The sequence below is a fragment of the Dromiciops gliroides genome, chromosome 1 (genome assembly GCF_019393635.1).
Source record: "Dromiciops gliroides isolate mDroGli1 chromosome 1, mDroGli1.pri, whole genome shotgun sequence".
NCBI classification, from domain to species: domain Eukaryota; kingdom Metazoa; phylum Chordata; class Mammalia; order Microbiotheria; family Microbiotheriidae; genus Dromiciops; species Dromiciops gliroides.
This window is the reverse complement of record NC_057861.1, coordinates 439,158,376-439,174,210: the sequence shown is the minus strand read 5'-3', so window position 1 is coordinate 439,174,210 and position 15,835 is coordinate 439,158,376. Positions and strand designations below refer to the sequence as shown.

The 15,835-nt window shown below is 40.5% G+C and overlaps 1 protein-coding gene across 1 annotated transcript in view; it reads right to left on the bottom strand.

Moving 5' to 3' along the window:
* CCDC125 (coiled-coil domain containing 125) overlaps nucleotides 1-15,835 on the bottom strand; it is a 62,558-nt gene that overhangs the window by 34,594 nt on the left and 12,129 nt on the right. The window contains exon 3 of the mRNA XM_043979470.1: nucleotides 8,623-8,954. Coding sequence (XP_043835405.1) covers nucleotides 8,623-8,914 — 292 coding nt within the window. The 5' untranslated portion in view covers nucleotides 8,915-8,954. The remainder of the gene's footprint in view (nucleotides 1-8,622; nucleotides 8,955-15,835) is intronic.

Sequence of the window (15,835 nt, the reverse complement as noted above, 5' to 3'; positions counted from 1 at the left end):
TTTACAAATTCAATTTTAAATTAAAAAAAAGATACAAACATTAAGAACTCATTCTGTAGTGGCTAAAGAAAGGGACATGATGGAGATTCCTATCTAATGTTATGGATTGCCTCCATAAATAAACCTAGGATGGAAAAGTAATTTGGAGAGTACACAATTTTATTAAACTATTTTTTGTTTCACTCACTCACTCCATCAATATTTATTAAGCCTCTACCACCTGCCAGGCACTGTGCTAAGCCCTAGGTTTCAATTTCATCAATAAAAGTATAGAGATATTTGAGTCAGGAATATTGTGATATATTACATATAATTAATTTCACAAGAATAATGAGACTAAAATTAATTTATAATCAGTTACCTCTTACCTTTCTGAAACTGTACTCAATTTTGTACGGAATTTCTAAAGTTTAGCTTTATGTGAATAAAAGTCAGATAAGAATCACACAGGTCTTATTTTTGCTGTGACAATGACATGGAAAAATACAGATAACCAATCTTCAAGTGAGCAATTAAGAAGGGGAAATTGGCAAAATATTTTGAGTGAGATTAAATAAAAAGAATGGGGGGGTGGAGCCAAGATGGTGGGGGAAAGACATTAAACCCACAAGGCTCCTGATACAATCACCCCAAAAATAGTAATAAAAGAACCCTTGGGGCAGAAAAACACAAAAATACGGGCTGAGAGTTTTCTCCAGCTATAGATAGATTTCAGGGGGCTGTGCTGGGCCACGAATAAAGCCTAGCCAGATATGCGCCAGAGAAATTTGCCCCAGTGCCTCTGAATCGGCGGCAGCACCGGCGTCTTCTGGAACTGAGCGGCAGTCGGACTGAACGGCTCGGGGTGGGGGGGAGGTTGGGGGGGGGGTTAAGTGCTGAGGTACCAGTGGACTGGGGGGAAGGATTCGACTGTTCCACCCCAGCAGGAAACCAGGAAGAAATCCTGAGTGGCGGGGACCCAGGTGGGGGAGGGGAGCAGGGAAGCAGTCTCATTGGAAGCTGAGAACCACACCACAGAAAGCTTTGCTGGTTAGTTGCTTAGTAAAGTAGGCCTGAGGTTATCTCTGGACCTGAGAACAGGCCAGGTGAGATTAAAGCCTGCCCCCTCTCAACCCAAAACACCTGGGACCCTCTGAAGCTGAGAACAGGAATGGAGCTGAGAAGCAGCCCCTCCCCCCCCCAGCTTAAAATCAAATGAAAGTGAGGCCAGGCAGGCTGAAAAGAAGCCCAACCATCCCCTGGACCACACTGTAGCTTGAACAGTGTGTTCTGAAAGCAGCACCACACTTTAAGAAGGAGTTAAAAGACAAGAAATAGTAAGCCAGGATGAGGAGGCAGAGAAAGCAGAAGACCATCGAAAACTTCTTTGGGGGAAAGGTAGACCACAATACATCCTCAGAAGAAGAAGATAATAATAGGGTCAAAGCTCCAACATCCAAAGCTTCCAAGAAAAATATGAACTGGTCTCAGGCCATGGGAGCTCTCAAAAGGGACTTTGAAGAAAAAGTAGGAGAAATAGAAAGAAGATGTAGAGAAAAGGAGGAAAGAATGGAAAGGGAAATGAGAGCAATGCAGGAGAGTCATGAGAAAAAAGTCAACAGTTTGAAAAGCCAAATGGAAAAGGAAATTAAAAAACTGTCTGATGAAAATAACTGGCTAAGAATTAGGATTGAACAAATGGAAGCTACTGACCTTATGAGAAACCAAGACACAGTAAAGCAAATCCAGTTGAATGAGAAAATAGAGGGCAATGTGAAATATCTCCTTGGAAAAACAGCTGACCTAGAAAATAAATCTAGAAGAGGTCATTTGAAAATCATTGGACTACCTGAAAACCATGACCAAAACAAAAGCTTGGACACCATCCTCCAAGATTGTAAGGGAAAATTGCCCTGATATTCTAGAAGCAGAAGCTAAAATAGAAATTGAAAGAATCTACCTATCACCTCCTGAAAGAGATCCTAAAAGGAAAACCTCCAGGAATATTATAGCCAAATTCCAGAACTCCCAGGTCAAGGAGAAAATATTGCAAGCAGCTAGAAAAAAGGAATTCAAATACTGTGGAGCTCCAATAAGGAGCTTCTACATTAAAGGACTGAAGGGCATGGAATATGTTATTCCAGAAGGCAAAGGAACTGGGACTTCAGCCAAAAATCACATACCCAGCAAAACTGAGTATAGTTTTTCAGAGGCAAAAATGGGATCTCAATGAGAAAGAGGTCTTTCAAGCATTTGTGATGAAAAGACCTGAACTGGATAGAAAATTTGACTTTCAAATACAAGATCCTGGAGAAGCATAAAAAGGTAAACAGGAAAAAGACTTCATGAGGGATATTAAAAGATCAAACTGTTTACATTCCTACATGAGAAGATAATACTTTGAAATCATAAGAACTATCTCAGCAAGAAATTCACAGAAGGCAGAACTGAACTGAATATGAAGGGATGATATCTGTAAAGCATTTATGTTTTGTTCCTTGTAGGGCAGACAGGGTGGGATGTCTTATGTCTGGGGCTGGATTTGGGCTTGGGGTCTCCAGGGTCCAGGCCCGGTTCTCTATCCACTGTGCCACCTAGCTGCCCATATGGTACCTACTTTGCTGGGCTTTTATGAAGAAAATTCTCAGTCAAGCTTAAGGTACTATATAAAGGTTATGAACGAACAGGATACTATCAGAAAAACCTGGAAAGACCTACATGAACTGAAGCAGAGCGAAATGTACTGTATACAAAATAACAGCAATAGTGGGGGATCATCTGCTGGGAAGTATGTGGTTATTTTCAGCAAGGCAATGATCCAATATAACCCTGAAAGACTTATGAAGATTGCAGTTTATTTGCAGAGAAAGAACTGGTAGTATCTGAAAACAGATGGAAACACATTTAAAATTTTTTTTTTTTCATTTCCTCTTTGACAATTCCTTAATCTGAAGTTTGGGGTTTTTTGGACTGTTTTCTCTCACAACTAATGTGGGAATTTTCCCATGACTACTCATGTATAACATATTTTGAATTGCTTGAGTTCTTGTGGGTGGGGGGTGGGAATGGAGCAGGGAAGAGAAGTTGGAACACAAAGTTTTTTAAAAATTGATGTTAAAATTTTGTTTTTACATATATTTTGGAAAATAAAATTCTATTCATTTAATTTTTTAAAAAAGAATGTATTAGCATTGTGTGGAAATTTATTTTGATTTGGGGACCCTACCTTTGGGCTGAGATTAGAAAGCCTTAGGCCCTCAGGGTCTCTTCCCCTCCCCCTCTGCTTCAGCTGAGTCCAAAAGCCCTGTGGGCTGTACAGGATGCCAGGTCAGACAGCTGGGGAAAAAAAGCCCCCAGCTCCCTCCGCCCTGAGCGGAGGTATCTCAGAGATGCTGGGCTCTGGCGTAGCCTGTGCTGAGGTGCGAGCAGACCCACCCCCTTCCCCCCACCAGCTGCAGCGCTGGCTGGTGGATTAGCTTGGTCTGTGGGGGCGCAAAAAGTCCCGAGATTTGAGTGGAGATAAGAAAGGTGTATATATAGACCTGGGAGTTAGACAGCAAAGGGGGGATTTACAAGGACGAAGGAGGTCGGACGACAAGGACAGACTAGATAGAGAGACAAGATTGGGGGGGGCGGGGTGGACAAGGACAGAGCGGTTCGGTTCGGACAAGGAGACAGGGGCCTGAGAAGAGGTCAAGAGGGCGGCTGACGAGATTAGAAAGGAGAGACAGGGGGACAAGGCAAACAGCAACGCAGGACCAGGAGCAAAGGCGGCAGAAGACAGACTGAACAGGAGGCAGCTGAGAGCACAGAAGCAGTCAGCACAGGGTATAGGTTGGAGAAAGTGAAAATTAAGAGGAGTTAGAATAAAGTACCTGAGTGCCCTGAGGTGAGAGGCAGCTAAGGCCCTTATTGTATTCAAGAAGTTCGAAGTGCAGAAGGTGGGAAAGAGACCTCAGGAAAGCAGTCAGGTTGTACATTTTATTTCCCTTTATTCTTAATTTTCAATAGTATCTCATAAATAAACTCTGCTTTGATTATTTAGCTAAGAGGCTTCTTAATATATTTAGTTTATCAATTTGGGAGCAGTGTGGTAGACCTTTATAAATGGCCCATATTAAATTAATAGCAGTCAGATAGCCAGCTAGTCAAAGGTCCCCAAATTAGTCCTCCAGTCAGATTAGCCCCCCCAAAATCAGCCCTCGTCATTAAAAATATTTCCACAATTAGTAACAAATTCCTAGTACTGCTTTCTTCTTCACTGGCATTTTTAACATTAATCAAAATGTTAGTAATTGAGGTACGATTTACATGATGAGTTTTTTTCCCTGGGACTCTATGAAGTTACTCTTTGTTTCTTTTCTTTTCTCAATAACCACCTCCCATTAGAATTCTCCCCCCACCCTTTTTTTTTTTTTGATGAGGCAATTGGGGTTAAGTGACTTGCCCAGAGTCACACAGCTAGTAAGTGTGTGTGAGGGGGGTGGCTAGGTGGCGCAGTGGATAGAGTGTCGACCCTGGATTCAGGAGGATCTGAGTTAAAAATCCAACCTCAGACACTTCACACTTACTAGCTGTGTGACCCTGGGAAAGTCACTTAACCCTCATTGCCCTGAAAAAAAGGAGAAAAAAAGAAAAAAAAAAAGCTAAACTGATATTTGACCCTGTCTAAACGCACATAAATTCCATAGTAGCAGTTCACCTCCTCTGAGTCTTTTCTAAATGAGACTGGTCATTGCATTTCAGTTTTGATATTTTAGTGTTATTTTCCTTTACCTTACTGTGGTCACTTTTTGCTTTCTTATTCTCAGTTCCTCTTACTTTGCTCTGTATCAATTCATACAAGGTCTTTACATGTTTCTCTGAATTCTTCATATGCCATTTCTTTCAGCACAAAAATATCCCATTATATTCATAGACCACAATTTTTTCAGCCATTCCTCAAATGATGGGCATCCACTTTGTTTCCAGTTTTATGCTACTTCAAAAGTGCTCTATGAGTATTTGGAAACTCTCTAAGAGAGTTTTCTTGTTTTTTACTTCCTCTGGTACATGCCTAGCAATGGCATCCCTGAGTAATAGGGTCTGAACAGTTCATCCCAAATTGTTTCCCAAAATGGTTGCTGCAATTCATAGGTTCATCAACAACAGTGTATTTGTTTGTCTGTTCTTCCAACATCAACTCCTTCCACCTTTTTATCATCTTTGCCAATTTGAGATGAATTCTGAGTTGTTAGAGTTTGCATCTTTCTCATTATTAATGAAAACATTTTCCACATGCATCATTTGCGTGTATTTTGAAAACTGTTCATAATCTTTGATCATGTATGATAGGATTTCAAGAATGGATTAACCCAATGGAATATCTCAAGGTCACGGGCAGAGTTGGTGGGTACGGTTTAAAAAATGACAGTGTTATCACAATAATCATAGGATTTAGAGCAGAAAAAGATCTCAACGATCATCTAATCCAAGACCTCAATTTTACAGTTCTGGCAAAAGACAAAGATCTTAAACAATTTTAAAAGAAACAATATGATTAGAATATTAGAGATTGGCATATATATAAGAACTATCCATATTAACTGTCTATTCTACATATGGGGAACCTAGGACCAAACAGTTTGGCCCTAGGCACAAGTACATAGTAAAGAGATAGAGCTCCAGGTCTGAAATCAGGAAGACTCCTCTTCCTGAGTTTAAATCCAGCCTCAGACACTTACTAGCTGTGTGACCTTGGGCAAGTTACTTAACCCTCTTTACCCCAGTTCTTTATCTGAAAATGACCTGGAGCAGGAAATGGCAAACCACACCAGTATCTGTGCCAAGAAAACCCCAAATAGGGTCACGAAGAGTCAGATACAACTGAAATAACCAAACAAGGGCCAAATAAGTTATTTGACTTGCTTAGAGTCACATACATAGATAGCATTTTCATCTGAAGTATTATATAAATGTGAGTTATCATTATTAGGGTCAGAGCCCTTTATGTTCTCTAGAAAATTCCTACTCTACTGCTTTATTATGGCATGGAGATGACCCTGGGTCTTAGAAAGGTAGGCCAGTAAAATATAAGCCATAGCAGATTTTACACCAGGGAGATTAACTGTTATGTGATGACCAGCCTAATTAAGTAAGAGAAGCATTATCAACATGTTGGCCAGAAGATGAAATTTTGAGCCAAAGCGACCTATGAAATAGGTAACAATGAGTCTCAGTTCTGTGACATCCACTTTTACTTCTATATTAACTATTGTGAAGCAGTAGAAAAAAGGACAAAGGATTCCTTATTAGATAAGTAGTCAAAAGAATATGAATAACCTTTAAAAAAAAAAATGGGGGCAGCTAAGTGGCGCAGTGGATAGAGCACCGACCCTGGATTCAGGAGGACCTGAGTTCAAATTCGGCCTCAGACACTTAACACTTACTAGCTGTGTGACCCTGGGCAAGTCGCTTAACCCCAATTGCCTCACTAAAAAAAAAAAAAAACACCAAAATGCAAGTGATCAACATTATATCAAAAAATTTATCTGAATTATTAGTAATAAGAGAAAAACTAATTAAAATAACTCTGGGAGGGGGGCAGCTAGATGGCACAGTAGATAAAGCACTGGCCTTGGATTCAGGAGGACCTGAGTTCAAATCTTGCCTCAGACACTTGACACTTACTAGCTGTGTGACCCTGGGCAAGTCACTTAACCCCAATTGCCTCACTAAAAAAAAACCAAAATGCAAATGATCAACATTATATTAAAAAATCATCTGAATTATTAGTAATAAGAGAAAAACTAATTAAAATAACTCTGGGAGGGGGGCAGCTAGATGGCACAGTGGATAAAGCCTTGGATTCAGGAGGATCTGAGTTCAAATCTTGCCTCAGACACTTGACACTTACTAGCTGTGTGACCCTGGGCAAGTCACTTAACCCCAATTGCCTCACCACCCCCCCAAAAAAAGATAGTACACCTGAGTTGGACTCTGAAGGAAGCTAGAGATGCTATGAAGAAGAGAGGGTACATTCCAGATATGGGGGACCACTTGTGCAAAGGCAGAAGTGAGAAACAGAATATCATAAATGGGGAAGTTAGCAATTGCATGTGATTGGAACAAAGAGTGTAGGAAGGGAAACAATAAGAAATAAGATGGGAAGTCCATCAACTAGTATTAAGACAAGTAGGTAGGAAACATGGAGGGATTTAAATAACAAGTTGTAAAAAAAAAACCAAACGGGTTTATTGGTTTATGTTTTATCCAAAAAGCAAGAGGGAGCTTTTGAAGATTTTCTAGGGAAATGGAATGTGAAATGATTTAAAGGTCTATTGATTTAGCAACCATGTGGAAGTAGTAGTGGAGAAGGGAAAGGCTGGGTGTGGAGCGACCTCTGGTGGTAGAGAGAGGATGCTGCACAGGTCCAGGCGAAGTGATGAGGACATGAACTGAGGTAGAGACTGTGGGAATGAATGTTATGTTATGGAGTTAGAATTAACAAAGTTTAATTGAGTGGATGCAGGAGTTGAAGAAGTGGGGAAAGCCAAAGATAACTCCAAGATGGTGAACCTAGGTAACTAAAATGATGGCAATACCCTCAACAGAAATTTGGAATAGGGAGGGATTTGGGGGGTGGGAATACTTAAAGAAATTAATTCAGGCTATTCACTGGAAGGTCAAATACTAAAGCTGAAGCTTAAATACTTTGGCCACATAATGAAGAAGATGCAACTCACTGGAAAAGACCCTGATGTTGGGAAAGATTGAAGGCAAAAGGAAAAGGGGTTGGCACAGGATGGGTTAGATAGATGTCATAGAAATAGAGAACATGAACTTGGACAGACTTAAAGAGATAGTGGAGGGGCAGCTAGGTGGCACACTGGATAGAGCACCAGCCCTGGATTCAGGAGGACCTGAGTTCAAATCCAACCTCAGACACTTAACACTTACTAGCTGTGTGACTCTGGGCAAGTCACTTAACCCCAATTGCCTCACCAAAAAAAAAAAGAGAGAGAGAGAGATTGTGGAGGGGGGCAGCTAGGTGGCACAGTGGATAAAGCACTGCCCTTGGATTCAAATCCAGCCTCAGACACTTGACAGTTACTAGCTGTGTGACCCTGGGCAAGTCATTTAACCCCCATTGCCCCACCAAAAAAAAAAAAAGAGAGAGAGAGATAGTGGAAGATAGAAGGGCCTGGAGTGCTGCGATCCATGGGGTCACAAAGAGTCGGACACGACTGAAGAACAACAACAAATTAAAGAGTTCCATTTGGGACCTGTTCAGTTTTAGGTCCCTATTGGACATGTAGGTAAAGCTGTCCGGAAGGCAATTGCTAAGGAGAGGAGAACTATAGTTAGGAAGGGGCCTAGAGATGGATATAAAGATGATAATTTAACACATGAGAGACATTGAGTACATCAAGGAAGCGGTCCCATCTATACCAAAATATTTACATTTATGGCTGCACTTTTGTGGTAGCACAAAAAAAAAAACCCTGAAAAAAAAGTGAGTACCCATGCCGATAATCCTATGAAGTAGCCAGAAGAAGAGAATTTCTCAAGTTATGGCTGAGTATTCAAATCAAAATGTTAGGGAGATTAATTTTTAGATCATTCAGAATAAGGGAGAAAAGAGAATGAGAAATTTGATCTTACCAGCACTATTATGTCGTTTACAACTTGCAAATCCATGCTTTTTGGAAATTGTACCATGTGAATTACGATGTTTGAAATAACGGAAAATGGTGCTGTTGCTTTTTTCCCCCTTTCCTGGAGATGAAGGAAAGGATCCTTTTCTGGAATTAGATGCATTTGCATCTTCCGTTTCATAAATACCACCAGGTTTTCGGCCAAGTCCATTTCCTAGATCTCCATCCGTCATGTCATCTTCCCCTCCAAAGGTATCCTCCTCCTCCAGTTTTGGGGGCAATTCAATCGCCACACTCATTGGTCAAATGTGCTTTTAATATACAGAGGAACACTTTTATCTATAAATAAGAAAAATAGTCATAACACTTGAATTTAAAAGAGAAGGTCAAACTGGGGTGGGGGGAATAAGAGGAAAGTTCCCAGTCCACTAAACCAAGGTTTCTAAACTTTTTCCACTTGTGACCCCTTTTTGCCCAACCCTAGGAATATAGCTATATAAAATAGGTACACATAACCTTTTACTGTTGCCAAATTTTTCATGACCCCCACATTCAGTTACATGACCCCATATGGGGTTTTGACCCACAGTTTAAGAAGTTTTGCTCTAAACAGCTGCCTGAATACACCACCAATGCACAAACACCACCACCAAACTTCACTGCAAATGGAGGAACTTAAAAGTCACCTCATGATCATCACACTGATTTTAGTTACTAAAAGATAAAAATAAAAATCCTAAGCGCCCCGATTCCAACCTGTTGAAAATTTGAGAGTAATCATTTCCAGTGAATTCAGCATCCTACTGATTAAAACCAACAAATAAAGCCAGTCTCAGCAAGACAAGGCATTATCAATGTTTTAAAAATATGAAAAAATAAAATCGTTTAGTGCTATATTAAAGGAGGTAGATCAGAGGATGTCTTCCCTCATCAAACTGGTAAGGTACAGTTGAAACCACCACCACAATCACCGTAGTTCCCAGGGAACTATTCCTTGGGAGTAACTGCTGAAATGCAAAGTTTTAATGACATGACAGTAAGGGAGTCTTCTATCTATGAAGAAAGAGAGAGGGAGAGAAAAAAGAAGGAAGGAAGGAAGGAAGGAAGGAAGGAAGGAAGGAAGGAAGGAAGGAAGGAAGGAAGGAAGGAAGGAAGGAAGGAAGGAAGGAAGGAAGGAAGGAAGGAAGGAAGGAAGGAAGGAAGGAAGGAAGGGAGGGAGGGAGGGAGGGAGGGAGGGAGGGAGGAAGGAAGGAAGGGAGGGAGGGAGGGAGGAAGGAAGGGAGGGAGGGAGGGAGGGAGGAAGGGAGGAAGGAAGGGAGGGAGGAAGGAAGGGAGGGACGGAGGGAGGAAGGAAGGAAGGGAGGGAGGAAGGAAGGAAAGAAGGAAAAAAGGAAGGAAGGAAGGATGGAAGGAAAGAAGAAATCTCTCCTGATTAAGTAATGGCAAAAAACAGTGGACAAAACAAAGCAGAAATTGTTAGGTGTCAATGATGATACTGTCAACTTACTGCCAATATTGTTTGTATGATGCCAGGAGGAAAAGTGACTAAGAAACAAGACCAAGTCTTTATATTCTGGGCTCTTGAAAGCGCAACTTTAAAAAGAACAATGATTTATTCAAGTCTTAAAGAAGTCATTAAATATTTTTACAGGGATTAAACAAATGTCAAGTAAATGGCTTTATGTTAAGTGCTTTTCAGCAATTGGAAAGAAACTGGTAGGCAATGTAGTTTTATTTGAAGGAAGACCCTTATAAAATGAAAGTGAAGCATCATAGAGACCTAAGTAGCTTCCATTTATGAAGCTCTATCAGTTGAAAGTGTTAGGTTTTGACCCCTCCTACTATGCCCTCCCAGAAAATATTAAGAAATCACTACTTCATGCAGCCTACCAATCATTTTATTTTACTTACTAGAGAATGCACCAAGGGGGAAGGGGAATTCTTGGCTCTCCTCTCCTTTCATGAGCAATAGTATCTTGTAGCAGAAAGCACTTGGCCACAGTACACATGTTGCTTATATGTAGACTGAAAGGGGAATTCAAGATTACTGTTGTCTGAACCCCAAACTTCTGTGTGGAACATCCCTAGATATAACCTAGCCTACTAGACACAAAAGGGTCAGCACCTACTTTAAGGGTTGCTTCATGGGTAAATCCAAGTTTAAGAGTTCCTAATTTTCAGAGTTCCAAGCATTGTATCTTCCAGAGAGAGGATTCTCTGATACATCCAGATCCTTGGAGATAGAAAAAGCCAGTTCATGTGGCTCTTATGCAGCATCATACTTGGACTGCAGAACCACTGAAGACTTCAGCTGAGCCAGAAGCTTGGACTAGTAGAAACCATGGCCAACCAGTAAGCAGGAACAGCCAGTGGAGTATAATCTAGCAGAGACTGTGAGACCAATACAATCAGGAACAGTTCAAGGACAAGGACAACCCTGAATATTAGTGATATGAAATTTCCCCTCCAACATGCTATGACCATACACAATACTCCTATGTATGAATCTTGCTACTCATGACCTATTATTAGGTGTGTGTATACACACATGTATCCTTTCTAACTTTAGGTGTATTTGTGGGAGAGGTTTATGGCCTAAGTATTATTGCTATTCTTTCATACTATACCATTTCAATAAGTGCTTTAAATCTAATTGTGTCCTTTGGCTGACTATTGAAAGGTAATTGGAACTTATGTACTATAGCTTTAGGAGATGAGGATTCACAAATTACTTTGAATTTGGAATAGCCGTCCAACCCAACCTTTGGGTTGGTACTATCTACAAAAGTCTAAACACTCCACAAAATTTGAAGTTTTAGGAATAAAATCAGTTTTAAATGATGAAGATAACCTTTGACCATGGCTGGCCTTTGGCAAAACTGTGACACAAGCAAATTCCTCCCTGTTCCGGTTTCTCCTTTCTCTATTCTTATCCCTTCTACACATTCATCATAAGAAGGATGTAGACTCCTTGCAGGTAGAACTCTTTTGGGGTCTTTGTATCCTGTGTCTAGTACAGTGCCCTGCATAGAGTGGGTGTTTAATAAATGCTCACTGAATTGAATGCAAGTTCTCCCTTCCTCATCTTAAACCAAAACCAATAAAAAAAATTTTAGAATCCAATTTATTCTTTTTGTTTGTTTTGTTTTGTTTTTGCGGGGCAATGAGGGTTAAGTGACTTGCCCAGGATCACACAGCTAGTGTCAAGTGTCTGAGGTTGGATTCCAATTTATTCTTTTTTTTTTTAATTTTTTTTTTTTTTTGCAGGGCAATGGGGGTTAAGTGACTTGCCCAGGGTCACACAGCTAGTAAGTGTCAAGTGTCTGAGGCCGGATTTGAACTCAGGTACTCCTGAATCCAGGGCCGGTGCTTTATCCACTGTGCTATCTAGCCGCCCTCCAATTTATTCTTAATAAGGTTAAATAAGTTACCTTTCCAAAGTCCATTTGTATTTAAGCAAAGAAATGAATTTCTAATTGTGTAATCATAAGAATCTAAGGGGTAGAGAGTAGAGAGTAAAGCTTTTTCAGGGAAAATTAGTTTATTACAGTGCCCCTGAAATTACATCCTTTTGTCCTGTACCTAATGCTCCTTCCTAATTAAAGCCTGCCCCAGTTCTTCACATATCTTCAGTTTGTAACCAGGCACAATAAAGCAGATACTTTGAATGAATACATATTAAGAGAGGGAGGGAAAGAAACAAGCATTTTTGGGGGGCGGGGCAATGAGGGTTAAATGACTTGCCCAGGGTCACACAGCTAGTAAGTGTCAAGTGTCTGAGGCCAGATTTGAACTCAGGTACTCCTGAATCCTGGGCCAGTGCTTTATCCACTGCACCACCTAGCTGCCCCTGAAACAATCATTTATTAAGTACCTACTGTGTGCCAAGGCATTGTGCGAAGCAATTTACAAATATTATCTCATTTGATCCTCTCAACAACTCAGGGAAATGGGTGCTATTGTTACCTTCATTTCAAAGTTGAGGAAACTGAGGCAAACAGAAATGGGTGCTATTATTATGCTCATTTTACAGTAGAGGAACCTGAGGCAAAGAGGTAAAATGATTTGCCCAGGATCACGCAGCTAGTAAGAGCATGTGTCTGAGTCCAGATTTGAAGGCAGGTCTTCTTGACTCCAGGCCCAGTGTGTTCTATCCACTGAGCCCCAACAAAACACAACAACAAAACAAATCATGAGGTGCTCCCACTTTGCCCTCAAAAGTTGTCCCACTGTATTCTGTGGTGCTACTACCTGTCCTTATTTCTAAAGGAAAATGGATGAGAGAAATGCCCTAATTAGAATGAAGCTTCCTTTTAGTACCCTCTTGTGCACTGCTGCATCCTACCTTTTGGCAAGGGTGGTTGTTAAAAAGAATGCAACAAAATCCTAAGCCTCCTTCCTCCTGTGCAAAATGGAGTAAGAGTAACTTTAATTCCAAACCAGCTGCCTCACTGCAGCCATTTAAACGTTCCATGGCTTTCTTCCTAACAATACATATTTCTATAGAGCTTAAAGTTGACACAGGACCTTCCTCACAACGACCCTGTGTAAGGCAGTTGGTTCAAATATTATTATGAATATCCCTGTTTTACTGAGAAGGAAACTGAGACCCAGAAAATGGAAGCCCCAAAGACATCCCCACAGTTTGTGACAGCCTAGATTTGAACCCAGACCTTGACTCCAAATCTACTATAATCCCATTGTACCATACTGCTTCTAAATATACCGACTGATTACAAATTGGTATTTTAAAAAACTACTAGTTTTGCAACATTTAAAAAGATAAGTCACAAGAATATAACATATAATGAAAAGATGCCTAAAAGGAAGTTGAACTTGGAGTAATTGAAAAACCCAAGGAAGGAAGGGCCTGGGGAAGAGATGATAAAACATACCTCCTCCCTCACTGCTGAGAGGTGGGAGACTACTAAGGGGGGAGAGCCTAAAAGGGCATTAATATGCACTGACAGAAAAGGTTTCTGTGGCTGATGTTTTGGCTTAATTGTTTTTCTTTGTCACAAGGGAGGGTGGGAAACCACTATGATGTAAAGACAAGAGGCACCAAAATAAAATGTATTTTTTTAAAGATGAGTATTTTATGTGATGCTAACAGAATTCAATTTAAGAGATAAACCTCAAGATAGCAAAATCTGGGAAAACAAAATGTATCTTGCACCTTCTCTCAGATATGCTGCTCTCCAAAGAACTGATTGGCCAGAGCTCCAAAGAAATACAATTTTACTTCCATGGACCCTCACCTTGCATATCTTTTATACCATGACAGCTAGACATAGGTCAACAATAGTTCAGCTATTCCTTGGACTCACTGACTTGAAAATAAGACTTGCAAATAATAAAGAGAATAATGGCAAATGCAGCTGTTTTTAAAACTTTTTAATCTGAGAACTCTCAAAAGAATTATTCGGGACCCCCTCTTAGAGCTTTTGCTTATGTTTATTATATTTACCAACATTTACCCTAGTAAAAGGACAACTAGGTGGCCCAGTGGATAGAGCACCAGGACTGGAGTCAGGAAGAACTGAATTCAAATCTGACCTCAGATGCTTACTAGCTGTGTGACCATAAGCAAGTTACTTAACCCTGTTTGCCTCAGTTCCTCATCTGTAAAATGAGCTGAAGAAGGAAAGGCAAACCAATCCAATATTTTTGTCAAGAAAACCCCAAAAGCAGTCACAAAGAGTTGGACACAACTGAAAATGACTAAACAACAACCTAATAAAAACATCTTGGAATTATTAGGAAAGCAGTCTTCACCTCATGCACCCCCCAGAAACCATCTTGGGTCCCCGTCTATACTCTGAGACCCAAACTACTGGCTAATCATACAACTATACATTGGGTTGAGGAAATGCTTCATAACTATTCAAAATAACAACTGCATAGGATATGTTAACATAAAGATGCATATGATATTTAGTTGGCCAGAATCATGATTTCATTGGTATAGGGAATTGCCAGTGAAGAAATATAACTCTACCAACACAGAAAATCTACTCTTCTGCAACTTATTGTCTCAGAGACTTGCCCAGGGTCATACAGTCTTTGAGATTATATATATGTGTGTGAGGAAGGCCTTAAATTCAGATCTTGCTGACTTAAAAGTTGCCTCTTTATGTTCACTTTAAGTGAAAAAAGTAGAAAATAAAACGACAGGCTCTAAAACTAGAAGGGGGTCTTAGGGCAGTGGGGTACCTAAAAAGAAACATGGACTCTGGAATCAGAGGGGTCTGAGTTCAAATCCCATCTCTCCCCATGCTTACAATTTGTAACCTTGGGCAGGTCACTTAACCTGAACCTCAGCTTCCTCATCTGTAAAATGAAGGGGTTGGATTAGATCCCCAATGAGGCAAGTAATGTCAAGGGAATTGATCAGGATGAGAAAGCTAACAAGTAGTAGAACACAAAGTTGAGTTTACCCAAATACTTAATGCTTTCTATGTTATTGTGCTGTCTTTGTATACAGAGCCCAATTAGACCTTGTTAAGAACTATATTACCAAGGATGATAAAAGAGTTTAGAGCGAAGTAAATGGAGTTTAGTGTTCATTAGGGTCTTGGAGGGCCTATTTTGGGGTATAAATTGTTTGGGCAGTCATATTGATTAACCATTTACTACTGTGTAAAATGCTGGGGATACAAAGAAAAGCAAAAACAGTCCCTGCCTTCATGGAGCTTACATTCTAATAGCTAGTGACAGACTAAAAAACAACATCTCTGCAACATGCCCCTTTCTCTCCTTTGACCTCTTTCACCTCTCAGGTGCCTGCTGTCATTGCCTGGATGGAGGTGGATCTGCCTGCCTCAAGTCTCTCCCCACCCCAATCCACCCCCCATTTAGTGACTAAAGTGATTTTCCTAAAGCACAAGTCCAATCACGTCACCCTACCCCTCTATTAATAAACTCCAGTGAGTTCCTATTGTCTTCAGGAGCAAATACAAAATGCTGTTTGGCATTCAAAGCCTTTCACGATGTAACTCCTTCCCACCTTTCCGGGCTTCTCACACTTTGTTCCCTGGGGCAATTAGGTGGCCCAGTGGATAAAGTACTGGCCCTGGAGTTAGGAGGACATAGGTTCAAATCTCACCTCAAACACTTATTTTTATTTTATTATTATTATTATTTTTTTTGCAGGGCAATGGGGGTTAAATGACTTGCCCAGGGTCACACAGCTAGTAAGTGTCAAGTGTCTGAGGCTGGAT